General features: G+C 42.6%; 1 protein-coding gene across 6 annotated transcripts in view; it reads left to right on the forward strand.

The window, feature by feature from the left end:
- adam12b (ADAM metallopeptidase domain 12b) overlaps positions 1 to 17,014 on the forward strand; it is a 120,383-nt gene that overhangs the window by 31,311 nt on the left and 72,058 nt on the right. For all 6 annotated transcript variants that reach the window (XM_039621929.1, XM_031742247.2, XM_039621930.1 and 3 more), the window contains one exon: positions 2,630 to 2,745. In XM_039621929.1, coding sequence (XP_039477863.1) covers positions 2,630 to 2,745 — 116 coding nt within the window. The remainder of the gene's footprint in view (positions 1 to 2,629; positions 2,746 to 17,014) is intronic.

Consider the following 17,014-nt stretch of genomic DNA (forward strand, 5'->3'; position numbering starts at 1 on the left):
CCTTTCTTAATCAAAAAGATAAATGGACAAAAAGATGTGAAAGTTATCAGAGAAGCCTTTTGATGCAGCAGGTAAAATACCAAGTCTACGTAATGAGGTAGAGTTTTGCCCAGAGTCCAGCAGCCTCTTCGATTTGACTGCAGTAATTGTGGCTCATTTTGTTTGTTTATGTTTTTGGCTGTTTCACTGCCCTGCTGAGAAAAGTGGACATCGGCCTCTGTTTGAATTCCCATTTCCTACCAGTAACATTCAGCTGTGCAGATCATGAAATAGTGGCAGAAAGAAAAATATATTTGTTAGATCATCAAAACAGAGTTGTCTTTAAAAGAAATCTGGGTTATGAGGCTATTTAAAGAGAGCGTGGGGGAAAGATGATCTTGGCTGCAAAACAGAACTTGTGTTTTTCACGTGTGACCCACAGATAATTCTGCCTTGTGTCCAATATGGGGGTACAACTGTGGTTGGCTTAGCAGTCATGGAACTCTCAGAAAACATACGGGATTAACCCAGTTTTAGTGTGAATTTAAAAGGTTCCCAAAGAGGATAAAACCCGTGAGAATGATGATGAATGTCATATTTCTCTGCCGTTTGAAGGGAACTTTCTTTTAAGTTTGCTTTGGCAGATGTTGCAAACTGAAGCCTAGCACACACAAAATGCTACAAAAACTCATTAATTCACATATTAAAGGGGTCACTGTACTTCAAACAAAGCGCTTACCAGAACATCAAACGGCATCTAAACCCCCCGAATTAGGGAGGCTACGTCCAACATTGAGTGAGCACGCTTACTTTACCCAGAGATTGGCCATGTGTGTGGAGGAGAGAAAATGGGCAGGATTAGATTTCACAAAACTCCCTTTGTCTCTTTTTGTGTAGAGACAAATGTAACGAGATGGATGCCTTCAAGGAAAGATTTTCCGTATGTTGCTCTTTATGATGGCAAGCTCTTCGCCGCACGTTAGAATGTGGTTTTACAGAAGAATTAGAAACGCTTAGATGTGGGCTGAAAACACATTGTACAAACTAGTTTGTTTTGAGCTCACCCAGGCTTGAAGTCTCCTCTCCGAACTGATATTGTTTAAGGATCACAAACTCATTTAGTATCAGAGAGCTCTAAATGATTTGTGAGGGACCCTGGTGGAAGTGATGAAGTCTTTAATTAACAAGACGTCTGCCTGACTTCCCTTTTATAGCTCTTTTTTAATGGCACTCCAGCCGCAGCCTGTGGCCTCAGTCATGCTGCTCCGTCTGTCTAACGTGGTTTTCGTGCACCACTAAAACCAACAAACTACCATCGGCATATGTTCAAATATCCCATTAAATGTAGGAGGTCCCTTTTATGCCCTTGTTAGCTTATTATGTACTGTGGCTAAGTTAAGAGTGTGGGCCACGCTGAGAACACAGACCAGCCGCCGTCACAGACAGTTTGAAGTTGTATGAAGTGCAGTCACGATGGCACAGGTGTCAGTCTTCAAAGACAAGAATCGTCACACTTTGAAGAGACAAACGTACCTGAAAATCAAAACGCCTCCAGGCGGGAGGAGGAGCAACAAAATATGTTGCATTTCTGCTCAGTGTACTGCTGAACTCTTGTTGCACTGTGTATGATGTTACGCTACACATGCAGACACGCGGATGCTTTACTGCAAATCTCCAGGGATTAGAGAATATGCCGAGACTTTAGATGTATAGTAAATAGAGGCGGCGCACTCACTCTCAGTTTTACTTTGTTGATAGCGGGAGCGTGAAACCTCAAACAGCCTCTCCCCTCCCCTTTTAACACTCGCTATTCAATCCTCTATGGGTTTGTAACATTTATTGGGCTACACAGGAAACCTGCTGGGCTTGCAACAGCACACACATGCTCTGTAAGGCCGTTAGGGACAGCCAAGTCTTCTGTGGAGCTGAGAGAGACACCGAGAGAGCAGAGGGAATTGTGACTGATTCCCACATTTTGCTCCAAGCATTGATATGGTTTACTATACTTCATCTTATGCTATATACAGTATGTTTCTTTCTGTCCCTAAAGAGCAGTCTTTTAAAAACTAATTAGCTTAACCAGTTTCTTACTTTGGTTATTTAGCTCTATTACAAGTTTGGAAGAGGAGTAAAATGATATGTGGAAAAGAGGAGGAAACAGCACAGTATGGTGCTCGTTCCTGACCTACTATACAAAGTTGGATAGGAAGAAAGATAAAAATATATATATATATAAGAAATGGGAAAGACAATTTCATCCTACCTTTTTTTTAGAAAAAAAAAACATTCCCATCTGGGGAAATATTGCAGAAGAAGAGTTATAAACTGCGTGAGAGCATCTATTATTGATGCTCTGTCTGTGGCTGTGGTCTTGTTGCAAGGGTCCTTTGGGGGACAGCATATCTACTCGCAGGAACAGGAGTGAGCTTTTACTCTTTCTCTGCAGCACCGACCACAGCCTTTAATAGTGTTCTGCTCTGCTGTGTGTCTGAGCCTTCCAAGCTTTTGTTGCATTAATGGTGTCCTTGAATTATTGAGGATATTACACAGCAGCTTTGACCCACATTTCTGACCCCTTTGTTTGCAATCTGTATTGTTTTTAGCGTGATGCTAAATTTCAAGCTAATCTGTGCTGATGATCTTTTCACAGGAAGTAGTCCAGCCGAACAGAGCGGGGAGGCAACCAGACCGCAAACTTATGAGACCGCCATACCTCTGTTGCTGAAGGGCAAAGAGCGCAGACCTCTCAGCCAACTCACATCTGGGGTAAATACTCTCAAAACCATTTAGCAGGAATAGCTTATTGGTAATAAGCTGACTCAGCCAGCTACTGAGCTAATGTCAGTGTGCTTTTCAGAGTGCAGCCAAGTATAGATGTCTGGCTTTTTGTTTAACATAACCACAGTATATGATTCCTTCCTCTGTTGCTTCCATCTGTTGCCTGTGTATTTAATTTCCTTTGGTAGAGAAGTCCCCTCTTTTGCTATGTTTTCCCTCCATGTTATGCCCCTTTTTGTGGTTCTTCTCCTTCCATGCTCTCGCCTTTGTTTTAAACACGTCCTCATTTCTTTGTTAAATATGAGCTTGCCGCACTACACTAGGCACTACATATTGTGAAATTATTCCTAAAAGTCAGGCTTTCAACAGTTTTACAAGTCACTAACCTGATGGTTAAAGACTTGGCAGCTTTAACACCCTCTGTAACAGCTTGTAAAGCGTGTCATTTCATTCATGTACTACACGTTATAAGCTAGATTAAAAGATATATACAAATCATCCCTCTCTGGTTTCTCTAAACATGCCTTCTCAGGCTATGAAACCCTGTCTGTTCCACTTACTACAGCTGGAAAGGGAAATGTTTGAAATTTGGCATCTCTACTGCAACTTAAGGAAACTTTCCAGAGGAGGGAAATGTGTAGGTGTTCAGAACTCCCTGAGCAATCAAACTCTTTTCCTCGTGCAGGGAAGTCACCATCTGAGCAATTTGTTTTGTTTAGGATTTTTTTTCCCAGCTTTATTTGCCTGCCTCAGAGTCAGTCATCACAAAAATGTCACATACTTTGGGCATATGGGGAAGTGAAACTACGTTTTATAGCCTTAATCATTTTGAGCTACATTAGCCATGTTTTTCTATCACCTACTGCTGATATAAGGCATTTTTGTTAAGGAGAGACAATAGTTAAAGCAGCCTGCTGTCCCATATTAAACTTACTATAAGGGTAGCTTGTGATTGTCTTATCAGAGACTGCAGTAAAAGTCACAACACAGAGGCAGATTTATGCACACACTGTTCCTATTGCCTTCAGCAGTGCCTAAATTCTTCATGGCACAAATTAAACAAGGTGTTGGAAACATTGATCATTTCATCAGGGATTTTAGTCAATATTGACATCATAGCATCACACTCTGCCCTAGATTTATCAGCCTTGATGTAAATTTCTTTTACATCACCTCACAGTGATGCTCTTGCAGATTGAGAGCTGATGACTGCGCAGGCCGTTTGACTGCACTGAATTCACTGTCATGATCAAGAAACCACTTTGAGATGATTTGAGCTTTGTGATGTGGTGTGTTGTCCTGCTACAAGCAGTCGCCAGAGGATGTGTAGACTGTGGTTATAAAGGAATGGATATGGTCAGCAGCAATATTCAAGGGAGCTGTGGCATTTAAGCAGCTCAGCTGGTACTGAGGGGCCCAAAGAGTGCCAGAAATATCTCCCACAAATCATGCAAACAGCAGCAGCCTGAACTGTTGATACAAGGCCGCATGCTTTCATATTGTTCATACCAATGTCTGACCCTATCTTCTGAACGCTGTAGCAGAAATCTACTCATCAGACGAGGCAATATTTTCTAGTCTTCTGTTGTCCAGTTTTTGTGAGCCTTATGTGCATTGTAGCCTTAGTTTCCTGTTCTTACCTGCAGGAGTCACACCACTTGTGGTCTTCTGTTGCTGTAGCCCATCTGAGAGATGTTATTTTACTGCTGGTAATAGTCCTCTGACATCTGACATCTGCCGTCAACAAGGCATTTTCAGTCTCTGCTTGGTTAGATGTATATTACACATTTGTGTCGATAAGCAGCTGAACAGGTGTAAAATGGTCAGCTACTGTATACCTGCCTTGTGTGCCAAGTAGAAGTTATCTTGGAGCTGTAAAGTATTGCAGAATTATGACACATTGTCTTTGTTACACAGTAGTCATGACATGAATTGTCCACACACATACTTGCAGACACACAGCTTCAGACTGGCCAGCAGAGTATTTCCCCGAAGGCATCGGTCAGCTATCCTAAGAAATGTCACTGTGAAAGAGCACTCTGTTCATCTAAAATATCAGCTGAGGAAATATAAATCCATTTCTGCTTAGTGTGAACATGTCTGACCCTTTTTTCCTCTCTGCTAGCTTACATTCATGAATCCTTTTTTACAAAACCGAGGCTCTAAAGCATGGAACTTCTTTGCCTCTGTTTTGCCTCAAGGACGCTGCTAATTTTCAGAGAAGCATTAACTCATCTTAAAGCTATATTTTGGAAATTGACATTTTTATATTTGATAGAGGATTCAATCTTTAAATGAGACTTTGACAGCGTTATCACCATCTCCTGACGGTTTCTTGCAGCCATACGTCATTAACACCAAACTGCTCACGTCACGTGATCATTACAGCTGTTGCAACACTTCTTCTTTTCCAAAAAAATCACACTTACATTTTGGACCAAGTCTGAAATACTGTCAAAATACATTTTTGCAGACTTTATGCTTTTATACACCAGTGACAAAAAGTCCCATTTCAAGTGAGTCTTTATCAGTTTATTGCAAACAAACCTTGTCAGAAGCAAAGCAGCAACATGTCATTGAGTGACATGTGGTTTCCCACACAACACCATTAATTAGTCCTCCTCCTTGTTCCATTATTATTTTGCAAAACCTAAACCAATCCACTGTCAAAGCATCTTAACATTGTCTGTTTTTAGACACATCTTCATGCTGAAAAATACACAGTTTCCTGCGTTGTCTCAATATGCTGTGAAACATTAAACAGCAACAGTACAGTTTCCTCAGTAACAGTAACAAATCCCTGCACTGACTGCTATATATTTAGGGCCCGAGCACTGAGAGTGCGAAGGCCCTATTGTATCTGCTCTGTTTATTATTAGGGCCCGAGCACAAAAGTGCGAAGGCCCTATTGTATCTGCTCTGTTTCTTATTATTATTATTATTATTATTATTATTATTATTATTATTATTATTATTATTATTATTATTATTATTATTATTATTATTTCGGCAAATGAATCGGCCTTTTGAGGGCCTAAACATGCTCGAAAACTCATGAAATTTTGCAGACGCGTCAGGTCTGGTGAAAATTTACGTATTTTAATGTCCGTGAGACATGTCCAGGGACAATTGGCTCAGTAGCGCCACCTAGAAAATGAGAAACGCGAGCCCCGAGATGGGTATGACCTACATGTATAAAACTCGAACACATATCTAACGTTCGGAGACGCACAAAAAGTCTATTATGGCCATGTCCTAAACCCAACAGGAAGTCCGCCATTTGGAAGTGAAGGTGACATTTTGGCTCTGATTTTGCCATTTCCATGCCTCGAACTTTTGCGAACTCCTCATTGGAATTTCATCGTACAAGCTTCATATTTGGTCAGTGTCAACTACACACCTGGGCCATGTTAAATTGCGGAGCTTTTGAGTTTTCGGGTTACTGTGAGGCCGTGGCGCCACGGCGAATTCGATGACTCGCCATGAAAATCTTATTGCCTCTCGTTCTGTCATACATTGTCCGACCTTGACCAAAGTGGACACATATGATAAGGCTCCACCCTGAACATATTTCAACTGCCATATTTGACACCAGGGACAGCGCCACCTAGTGGGAACAGGAAATGTCATGTTTTACACTTTGGGGTACAGTATTGTAATGGGTGACATCTGCAGCCTCAAATTTCTCCAGGAAAGCCTTAAGGAGTTGGTCTTGGGTTACAGAGAAAACTGTGAGTTTTCGCTGAAGGGTGTGACCCCAGCAGCATGGCGAACATTGAGGTCTCGCCATGAAGAAACAAATTAGTGTAACTCAATGAAATCCAATCTGATCAGTACCAGATTTTACAGGGATGATGTCAGACCCGCCCTGAACAGATTGATATGCCCATTGTCAGGAATACGTAGAGCGCCACCTAGTGGCACCAGGAAATGTCATGTCTTTCATTTTGTTGTACTGATTTTCACAGGTTCATCGTGGCCACCTCAAAAGCGGTGAATATCACCATCAGTCCCTCTTGATGCTTCAGTGAGAAAATTGTGACTATAAACTTGAACAGGCGCACCCTGGTGGCAGCGCAGTTCACCATGAAAGATGAAGTGGCTTTTGAGGGGCTTGAAAAGTTTAAAAGTCTTGAAATTTGGCGCACACCTCTAATGTGATGAGGATTTCTTTTATATGTTCATTTTCCTTGAAGAGCGCAAAATGGCTCCACAGCGCCCCCTACAAAATTTCAAAACAACAGCCCCTGCTCTGTGTTTTATGTATGAGTTTGAAACCTGGCAAGCTTATTGGAGATATCAAGATGTACAAAAAGTCTCTTGGAGCAATATCCCAAATCCAACAGGAAGTCAGCCATTTTAAAATTAAGGTGTAAATTTGTCGACATTTGCCCCTCTTTTCAGGCCTCATACTTTGACGAACTCCTCCAAGGGATTTCATTAGATTTACGCGATCTCCTGTGTGTGGAATCTAAAGACCTTTGTGATGTTAAATTGCGAAGCTTTTACGTTCAGGGAAACGGGTGGTCATGGCGGCACGGGAGTTTCAATCACTCGCCAAAAGCAGTAACCTGCTGTCGCTCAAAAACACAATGTCCAATCTCTCCCAAAGGTCGCAGGCGTGATGAGACTCGAGCTCGGAAATGTTTGTTATGCCATTTGTCAGTAATGGTTAGAGCGCCACCTAGTGGGACGACTATAATAATGGTTGAATGAGATGAAATTTTAGCTGGTGGTTAAATGCATGAATTCCATCAATGTGACATCAGATCGGAAGCGCTGGTTTTAGGTGTTGGGCTTGGCTCGACGCCGGGGTGCGAGGGCCTCATATCGCTGCTTGCAGCTTTAATTAGGGCCCGAGCACAAAAGTGCGAAGGCCCTATTGTATCTGCTCTGTTTCTTATTATTATTATTATTATTATTATTATTATTATTATTATTATTATTATTATTATTATTATTATTATTATTATTTCGCAAATGAATCGGCCTTTGAGGGCCTAAACATGCTCGAAAACTCATGAAATTTTGCACTGCAGCGTCAGGTCTGGTGAAAATTTACGTATTTTAATGTCCGTGAGACATGTCCAGGGAAAATTGGCTCAGTAGCGCCACCTAGAAAAATGAGAAACGCGAGCCCCGAGATGGGTATGACCTACATGTATAAAACTCGAACACATATCTAACGTTCGAGACGCACATAAAAGTCTATTATGGCCATGTCCTAAACCCAACAGGAAGTCCGACATTTGGAAGTGAAGGTGACATTTTGGCTCTAATTTTGCCATTTCCATGCCTCGAACTTTTGCGAACTCCTCATTGGAATTTCATCGCACAAGCTTCATATTTGGTCAGTGTCAACTACACACCTGGGCCATGTTAAATTGCGGAGCTTTTGAGTTTTCGGGTTACTGTGAGGCCGTGGCGCCACGGCGAATTTCGATGACTCGCCATGAAAATCTTATTGCCTCTCGTTCTGTCATACATTGTCCGACCTTGACCAAAGTGGACACATATGATAAGGCTCCACCCTGAACATATTTCAACTGCCATATTTGACACCAGGGACAGCGCCACCTAGTGGGAACAGGAAATGTCATGTTTTACACTTTGGGGTACAGTATTGTAATGGGTGACATCTGCAGCCTCAAATTTCTCCAGGAAAGCCTTAAGGAGTTGGTCTTGGGTTACAGAGAAAACTGTGAGTTTTCGCTGAAGGGTGTGACCCCAGCAGCATGGCGAACATTGAGGTCTCGCCATGAAGAAACAAATTAGTGTAACTCAATGAAATCCAATCTGATCAGTACCAGATTTTACAGGGATGATGTCAGACCCGCCCTGAACAGATTGATATGCCCATTGTCAGGAATACGTAGAGCGCCACCTAGTGGCACCAGGAAATGTCATGTCTTTCATTTTGTTGTACTGATTTTCACAGGTTCATCGTGGCCACCTCAAAAGCGGTGAATATCACCATCAGTCCCTCTTGATGCTTCAGTGAGAAAATTGTGACTATAAACTGAACGGCGCACCCTGGTGGCAGCGCAGTTCACCATGAAAGATGAAGTGGCTTTTGAGGGGCTTGAAAAGTTTAAAAGTCTTGAAATTTGGCGCACACCTCTAATGTGATGAGGATTTCTTTTATATGTTCATTTTCCTTGAACAGCGCAAAATGGCTCCACAGCGCCCCTACAAAATTTCAAAACAACAGCCCCTGCTCTCTGTTTTATGTATGAGTTTGAAACCTGGCAAGCTTATTGGAGATATCAAGATGTACAAAAAAGTCTCTTGGAGCAATATCCCAAATCCAACAGGAAGTCAGCCATTTTAAAATTAATGTGTAAATTTGGCGACATTTTCCCTCTTTTCAGGCCTCATACTTTGACGAACTCCTCCAAGGGATTTCATTAGATTTACGCGATCTCCTGTGTGTGGAATCTAAAGACCTTTGTGATGTTAAATTGCGAAGCTTTTACGTTCAGGGAAACGGGGTGGTCATGGCGGCACGTGGAGTTTCAATCCTCGCCAAAGAACAGTAACCTGCTGTCGCTCAAAAACACAATGTCCAATCTCTCCCAAAGGTCGCAGGCGTGATGAGACTCGAGCTCGGAAATGTTTGTTATGCCATTTGTCAGTAATGGTTAGAGCGCCACCTAGTGGGACGACTATAATAATGGTTGAATGAGATGAAATTTTAGCTGGTGGTTAAATGCATGAATTCCATCAATGTGACATCAGATCGGAAGCGCTGGTTTTAGGTGTTGGGCTTGGCTCGACGCGCCGGGTGCGAGGGCCCTCATATCGCTGCTTGCAGCTTTAATTATTATTATTATTATTATTATTATTATTATTTCGGCAAATGAATCGGCCTTTTGAGGGCCTAAACATGCTCGAAAACTCATGAAATTTTGCAGACGCGTCAGGTCTGGTGAAAATTTACGTATTTTAATGTCCGTGAGACATGTCCAGGGAAAATTGGCTCAGTAGCGCCACCTAGAAAATGAGAAACGCGAGCCCCGAGATGGGTATGACCTACATGTATAAAACTCGAACACATATCTAACGTTCGGAGACGCACATAAAAGTCTATTATGGCCATGTCCTAAACCCAACAGGAAGTCCGCCATTTGGAAGTGAAGGTGACATTTTGGCTCTAATTTTGCCATTTCCATGCCTCGAACTTTTGCGAACTCCTCATTGGAATTTCATCGTACAAGCTTCATATTTGGTCAGTGTCAACTACACACCTGGGCCATGTTAAATTGCGGAGCTTTTGAGTTTTCGGGTTACTGTGAGGCCGTGGCGCCACGGCGAATTTCGATGACTCGCCATGAAAATCTTATTGCCTCTCGTTCTGTCATACATTGTCCGACCTTGACCAAAGTGGACACATATGATAAGGCTCCACCCCTGAACATATTTCAACTGCCATATTTGACACCAGGGACAGCGCCACCTAGTGGGAACAGGAAATGTCATGTTTTACACTTTGGGGTACAGTATTGTAATGGGTGACATCTGCAGCCTCAAATTTCTCCAGGAAAGCCTTAAGGAGTTGGTCTTGGGTAACAGAGAAAACTGTGAGTTTTCGCTGAAGGGTGTGACCCCAGCAGCATGGCGAACATTGAGGTCTCGCCATGAAGAAACAAATTAGTGTAACTCAATGAAATCCAATGTGATCAGTACCAGATTTTACAGGGATGATGTCAGACCCGCCCTGAACAGATTGGTATGCCCATTGTCAGGAATACGTAGAGCGCCACCTAGTGGCACCAGGAAATGTCATGTCTTTCATTTTGTTGTACTGATTTTCACAGGTTCATCGTGGCCACCTCAAAAGTGGTGAATATCACCATCAGTCCCTCTTGATGCTTCAGTGAGAAAATTGTGACTATAAACTGAACGGCGCACCCTGGTGGCAGCGCAGTTCACCATGAAAGATGAAGTGGCTTTTGAGGGGCTTGAAAAGTTTAAAAGTCTTGAAATTTGGCGCACACCTCTAATGTGATGAGGGATTTCTTTTTATATGTTCATTTTCCTTGAAGAGCGCAAAAATGGCTCCACAGCGCCCCCTACAAAATTTCAAAACAACAGCCCCTGCTCTGTGTTTTATGTATGAGTTTGAAACCTGGCAAGCTTATTGGAGATATCAAGATGTACAAAAAGTCTCTTGGAGCAATATCCCAAATCCAACAGGAAGTCAGCCATTTTAAAATTAATGTGTAAATTTGGCGACATTTTCCCTCTTTTCAGGCCTCATACTTTGACGAACTCCTCCAAGGGATTTCATTAGATTTACGCGATCTCCTGTGTGTGGAATCTAAAGACCTTTGTGATGTTAAATTGCGAAGCTTTTACGTTCAGGGAAACGGGGGTGGTCATGGCGGCACGTGGAGTTTCAATCACTACGCCACAAAGCAGTAACCTGCTGTCGCTCAAAAACACAATGTCCAATCTCTCCCAAAGGTCGCAGGCGTGATGAGACTCGAGTTCGGAAATGTTTGTTATGCCATTTGTCAGTAATGGTTAGAGCGCCACCTAGTGGGACGACTATAATAATGGTTGAATGAGATGAAATTTTAGCTGGTGGTTAAATGCATGAATTCCATCAATGTGACATCAGATCGGAAGCGCTGGTTTTAGGTGTTGGGCTTGGCTCGACGTGCCGGGGGTGCGAGGGCCCTCCTATCGCTGCTTGCAGCTTTAATTAGGGCCCGAGCACAAAAGTGCGAAGGCCCTATTGTATCTGCTCTGTTTCTTATTATTATTATTATTATTATTATTATTATTATTATTATTATTATTATTATTATTATTTCGCAAATGAATCGGCCTTTTGAGGGCCTAAACATGCTCGAAAACTCATGAAATTTTGCAGACGCCAGGTCAGGTCTGGTGAAAATTTACGTATTTTAATGTCCGTAGACATGTCCAGGGAAAATTGGCTCAGTAGCGCCACCTAGAAAAATGAGAAACGCGAGCCCCTGAGATGGGTATGACCTACATGTATAAAACTCGAACACATATCTAACGTTCGGAGACGCACAAAAAGTCTATTATGGCCATGTCCTAAACCCAACAGGAAGTCCGCCATTTGGAAGTGAAGGTGACATTTTGGCTCTAATTTTGCCATTTCCATGCCTCGAACTTTTTCGAACTCCTCATTGGAATTTCATCGTACAAGCTTCATATTTGGTCAGTGTCAACTACACACCTGGGCCATGTTAAATTGCGGAGCTTTTGAGTTTTCGGGATACGGTGAGGCCGTGGCGCCACGGCGAATTTCGATGACTCGCCATGAAAATCTTATTGCCTCTCGTTCTGTCATACATTGTCCGACCTTGACCAAAGTGGACACATATGATAAGGCTCCACCCTGAACATATTTCAACTGCCATATTTGACACCAGGGACAGCGCCACCTAGTGGGAACAGGAAATGTCATGTTTTACACTTTGGGGTACAGTATTGTAATGGGTGACATCTGCAGCCTCAAATTTCTCCAGGAAAGCCTTAAGGAGTTGGTCTTGGGTTACAGAGAAAACTGTGAGTTTTCGCTGAAGGGTGTGACCCCAGCAGCATGGCGAACATTGAGGTCTCGCCATGAAGAAACAAATTAGTGTAACTCAATGAAATCCAATCTGATCAGTACCAGATTTTACAGGGATGGTGTCAGACCCGCCCTGAACAGATTGATATGCCCATTGTCAGGAATACGTAGAGCGCCACCTAGTGGCACCAGGAAATGTCATGTCTTTCATTTTGTTGTACTGATTTTCACAGGTTCATCGTGGCCACCTCAAAAGCGGTGAATATCACCATCAGTCCCTCTTGATGCTTCAGTGAGAAAATTGTGACTATAAACTGAACGGCGCACCCTGGTGGCAACGCAGTTCACCATGAAAGATGAAGTGGCTTTTGAGGGGCTTGAAAAGTTTAAAAGTCTTGAAATTTGGCGCACACCTCTAATGTGATGAGGATTTCTTTTATATGTTCATTTTCCTTGAAGAGCGCAAAATGGCTCCACAGCGCCCCCTACAAAATTTCAAAACAACAGCCCCTGCTCTGTGTTTTATGTATGAGTTTGAAACCTGGCAAGCTTATTGGAGATATCAAGATGTACAAAAAGTCTCTTGGAGCAATATCCCAAATCCAACAGGAAGTCAGCCATTTTAAAATTAATGTGTAAATTTGGCGACATTTTCCCTCTTTTCAGGCCTCATACTTTGACGAACTCCTCCAAGGGATTTCATTAGATTTACACGATCTCCTGTGTGTGGAATCTAAAGACCTTTGTGATGTTAAATTGCGAAGCTTTTACGTTCAGGGAAACGGGGTGGTCATGGCGGCACGTGGAGTTTCAATCACCGCCAAAAGCAGTAACCTGTTGTCGCTCAAAACACAATGTCCAATCTCTCCCAAAGGTCGCAGGCGTGATGAGACTCGAGCTCGGAAATGTTTGTTATGCCATTTGTCAGTAATGGTTAGAGCGCCACCTAGTGGGACGACTATAATAATGGTTGAATGAGATGAAATTTTAGCTGGTGGTTAAATGCATGAATTCCATCAATGTGACATCAGATCGGAAGCGCTGGTTTTAGGTGTTGGGCTTGGCTCGACGCTACCGGGGTGCGAGGGCCCTCATATCGCTGCTTGCAGCTTTAATTATTATTATTATTATTAGGGCCCGAGCACAAAAGTGCGAAGGCCCTATTGTATCTGCTCTGTTTCTTATTATTAGGGCCCGAGCACAAAAGTGCGAAGGCCCTATTGTATCTGCTCTGTTTCTTATTATTATTATTATTATTATTATTATTATTATTATTATTATTATTATTATTATTATTATTATTATTATTATTATTTCGGCAAATGAATCGGCCTTTTGAGGGCCTAAACATGCTCGAAAACTCATGAAATTTTGCAGACGCGTCAGGTCTGGTGAAAATTTACGTATTTTAATGTCCGTGAGACATGTCCAGGGAAAATTGGCTCAGTAGCGCCACCTAGAAAAATGAGAAACGCGAGCCCCGAGATGGGTATGACCTACATGTATAAAACTCGAACACATATCTAACGTTCGGAGACGCACAAAAAGTCTATTATGGCCATGTCCTAAACCCAACAGGAAGTCCGCCATTTGGAAGTGACGGTGACATTTTGGCTCTAATTTTGCCATTTCCATGCCTCGAACTTTTGCGAACTCCTCATTGGAATTTCATCGCACAAGCTTCATATTTGGTCAGTGTCAACTACACACCTGGGCCATGTTAAATTGCGGAGCTTTTGAGTTTTCGGGTTACTGTGAGGCCGTGGCACCACGGCGAATTTCGATGACTCGCCATGAAAATCTTATTGCCTCTCGTTCTGTCATACATTGTCCGACCTTGACCAAAGTGGACACATATGATAAGGCTCCACCCCTGAACATATTTCAACTGCCATATTTGACATCAGGGACAGCGCCACCTAGTGGGAACAGGAAATGTCATGTTTTACACTTTGGGGTACAGTATTGTAATGGGTGACATCTGCAGCCTCAAATTTCTCCAGGAAAGCCTTAAGGAGTTGGTCTTGGGTTACAGAGAAAACTGTGAGTTTTCGCTGAAGGGTGTGACCCCAGCAGCATGGCGAACATTGAGGTCTCGCCATGAAGAAACAAATTAGTGTAACTCAATGAAATCCAATCTGATCAGTACCAGATTTTACAGGGATGATGTCAGACCCGCCCTGAACAGATTGATATGCCCATTGTCAGGAATAGGTAGAGCGCCACCTAGTGGCACCAGGAAATGTCATGTCTTTCATTTTGTTGTACTGATTTTCACAGGTTCATCGTGGCCACCTCAAAAGCGGTGAATATCACCATCAGTCCCTCTTGATGCTTCAGTGAGAAAATTGTGACTATAAACTGAACGGCGCACCCTGGTGGCAACGCTGTTCACCATGAAAGATGAAGTGGCTTTTGAGGGCTTGAAAAGTTTAAAAGTCTTGAAATTTGGCGCACACCTCTAATGTGATGAGGATTTCTTTTTATATGTTCCTTTTCCTTGAACAGCGCAAAATGGCTCCACAGCGCCCCCTACAAAATTTCAAAACAACAGCCCCTGCTCTGTGTTTTATGTATGAGTTTGAAACCTGGCAAGCTTATTGGAGATATCAAGATGTACAAAAAAGTCTCTTGGAGCAATATCCCAAATCCAACAGGAAGTCAGCCATTTTAAAATTAATGTGTAAATTTGGCGACATTTTCCCCTCTTTTCAGGCCTCATACTTTGACGAACTCCTCCAAGGGATTTCATTAGATTCTGGCGATCTCCTGTGTGTGGAATCTAAAGACCTTTGTGATGTTAAATTGCGAAGCTTTTACGTTCAGGGAAACGGGTGGTCATGGCGGCACGTGGAGTTTCAATCACTCGCCAAAAAGCAGTAACCTGCTGTCGCTCAAAACACAATGTCCAATCTCTCCCAAAGGTCGCAGGCGTGATGAGACTCGAGCTCGGAAATGTTTGTTATGCCATTTGTCAGTAATGGTTAGAGCGCCACCTAGTGGGATGACTATAATAATGGTTGAATGAGATGAAATTTTAGCTGGTGGTTAAATGCATGAATTCCATCAATGTGACATCAGATCGGAAGCGCTGGTTTTAGGTGTTGGGCTTGGCTCGACGCCGCCAAAAGTGCGAGGGCCCTCATATCGCTGCTTGCAGCTTTAATTATTATTATTATTATTATTATTATTATTATTATTATTATTATTATTATTATTATTATTATTATTATTTCGGCAAATGAATCGGCCTTTTGAGGGCCTAAACATGCTCGAAAACTCATGAAATTTTGCAGACGCGTCAGGTCTGGTGAAAATTTACGTATTTTAATGTCCGTGAGACATGTCCAGGGAAAATTGGCTCAGTAGCGCCACCTAGAAAAATGAGAAACGCGAGCCCCGAGATGGGTATGACCTACATGTATAAAACTCGAACACATATCTAGCGTTCGGGGCGCATATAAAAGTCTATTATGGCCATGTCCTAAACCCAACAGGAAGTCCGCCATTTGGAAGTGAAGGTGACATTTTGGCTCTAATTTTGCCATTTCCATGCCTCGAACTTTTGCGAACTCCTCATTGGAATTTCATCGTATAAGCTTCATATTTGGTCAGTGTCAACTACACACCTGGGCCATGTTAAATTGCGGAGCTTTTGAGTTTTCGGGTTACTGTGAGGCCGTGGCGCCACGGCGAATTTCGATGACTCGCCATGAAAATCTTATTGCCTCTCGTTCTGTCATACATTGTCCGACCTTGACCAAAGTGGACACATATGATAAGGCTCCACCCTGAACATATTTCAACTGCCATATTTGACACCAGGGACAGCGCCACCTAGTGGGAACAGGAAATGTCATGTTTTACACTTTGGGGTACAGTATTGTAATGGGTGACATCTGCAGCCTCAAATTTCTCCAGGAAAGCCTTAAGGAGTTGGTCTTGGGTTACAGAGAAAACTGTGAGTTTTCGCTGAAGGTGTGACCCCAGCAGCATGGCGAACATTGAGGTCTCGCCATGAAGAAACAAATTAGTGTAACTCAATGAAATCCAATCTGATCAGTACCACATTTTACAGGGATGATGTCAGACCCGCCCTGAACAGATTGATATGCCCATTGTCAGGAATACGTAGAGCGCCACCTAGTGGCACCAGGAAATGTCATGTCTTTCATTTTGTTGTACTTGATTTTTCACAGGTTCATCGTGGCCACCTCAAAAGCGGTGAATATCACCATCAGTCCCTCTTGATGCTTCAGTGAGAAAATTGTGACTATAAACTGAACGGCGCACCCTGGTGGCAGCGCAGTTCACCATGAAAGATGAAGTGGCTTTTGAGGGGCTTGAAAAGTTTAAAAAGTCTTGAAATTTGGCGCACACCTCTAATGTGATGAGGGATTTCTTTTTATATGTTCATTTTCCTTGAAGAGCGCAAAAATGGCTCCACAGCGCCCCCTACAAAATTTCAAAACAACAGCCCCTGCTCTGTGTTTTATGTATGAGTTTGAAACCTGGCAAGCTTATTGGAGATATCAAGATGTACAAAAAGTCTCTTGGAGCAATATCCCAAATCCAACAGGAAGTCAGCCATTTTAAAATTAATGTGTAAATTTGGCGACATTTTCCCCTCTTTTCAGGCCTCATACTTTGACGAACTCCTCCAAGGGATTTCATTAGATTTACGCGATCTCCTGTGTGTGGAATCTA

The sequence above is a fragment of the Oreochromis aureus genome, linkage group 13 (assembly GCF_013358895.1).
Source record: "Oreochromis aureus strain Israel breed Guangdong linkage group 13, ZZ_aureus, whole genome shotgun sequence".
Classification (NCBI taxonomy): domain Eukaryota; kingdom Metazoa; phylum Chordata; class Actinopteri; order Cichliformes; family Cichlidae; genus Oreochromis; species Oreochromis aureus.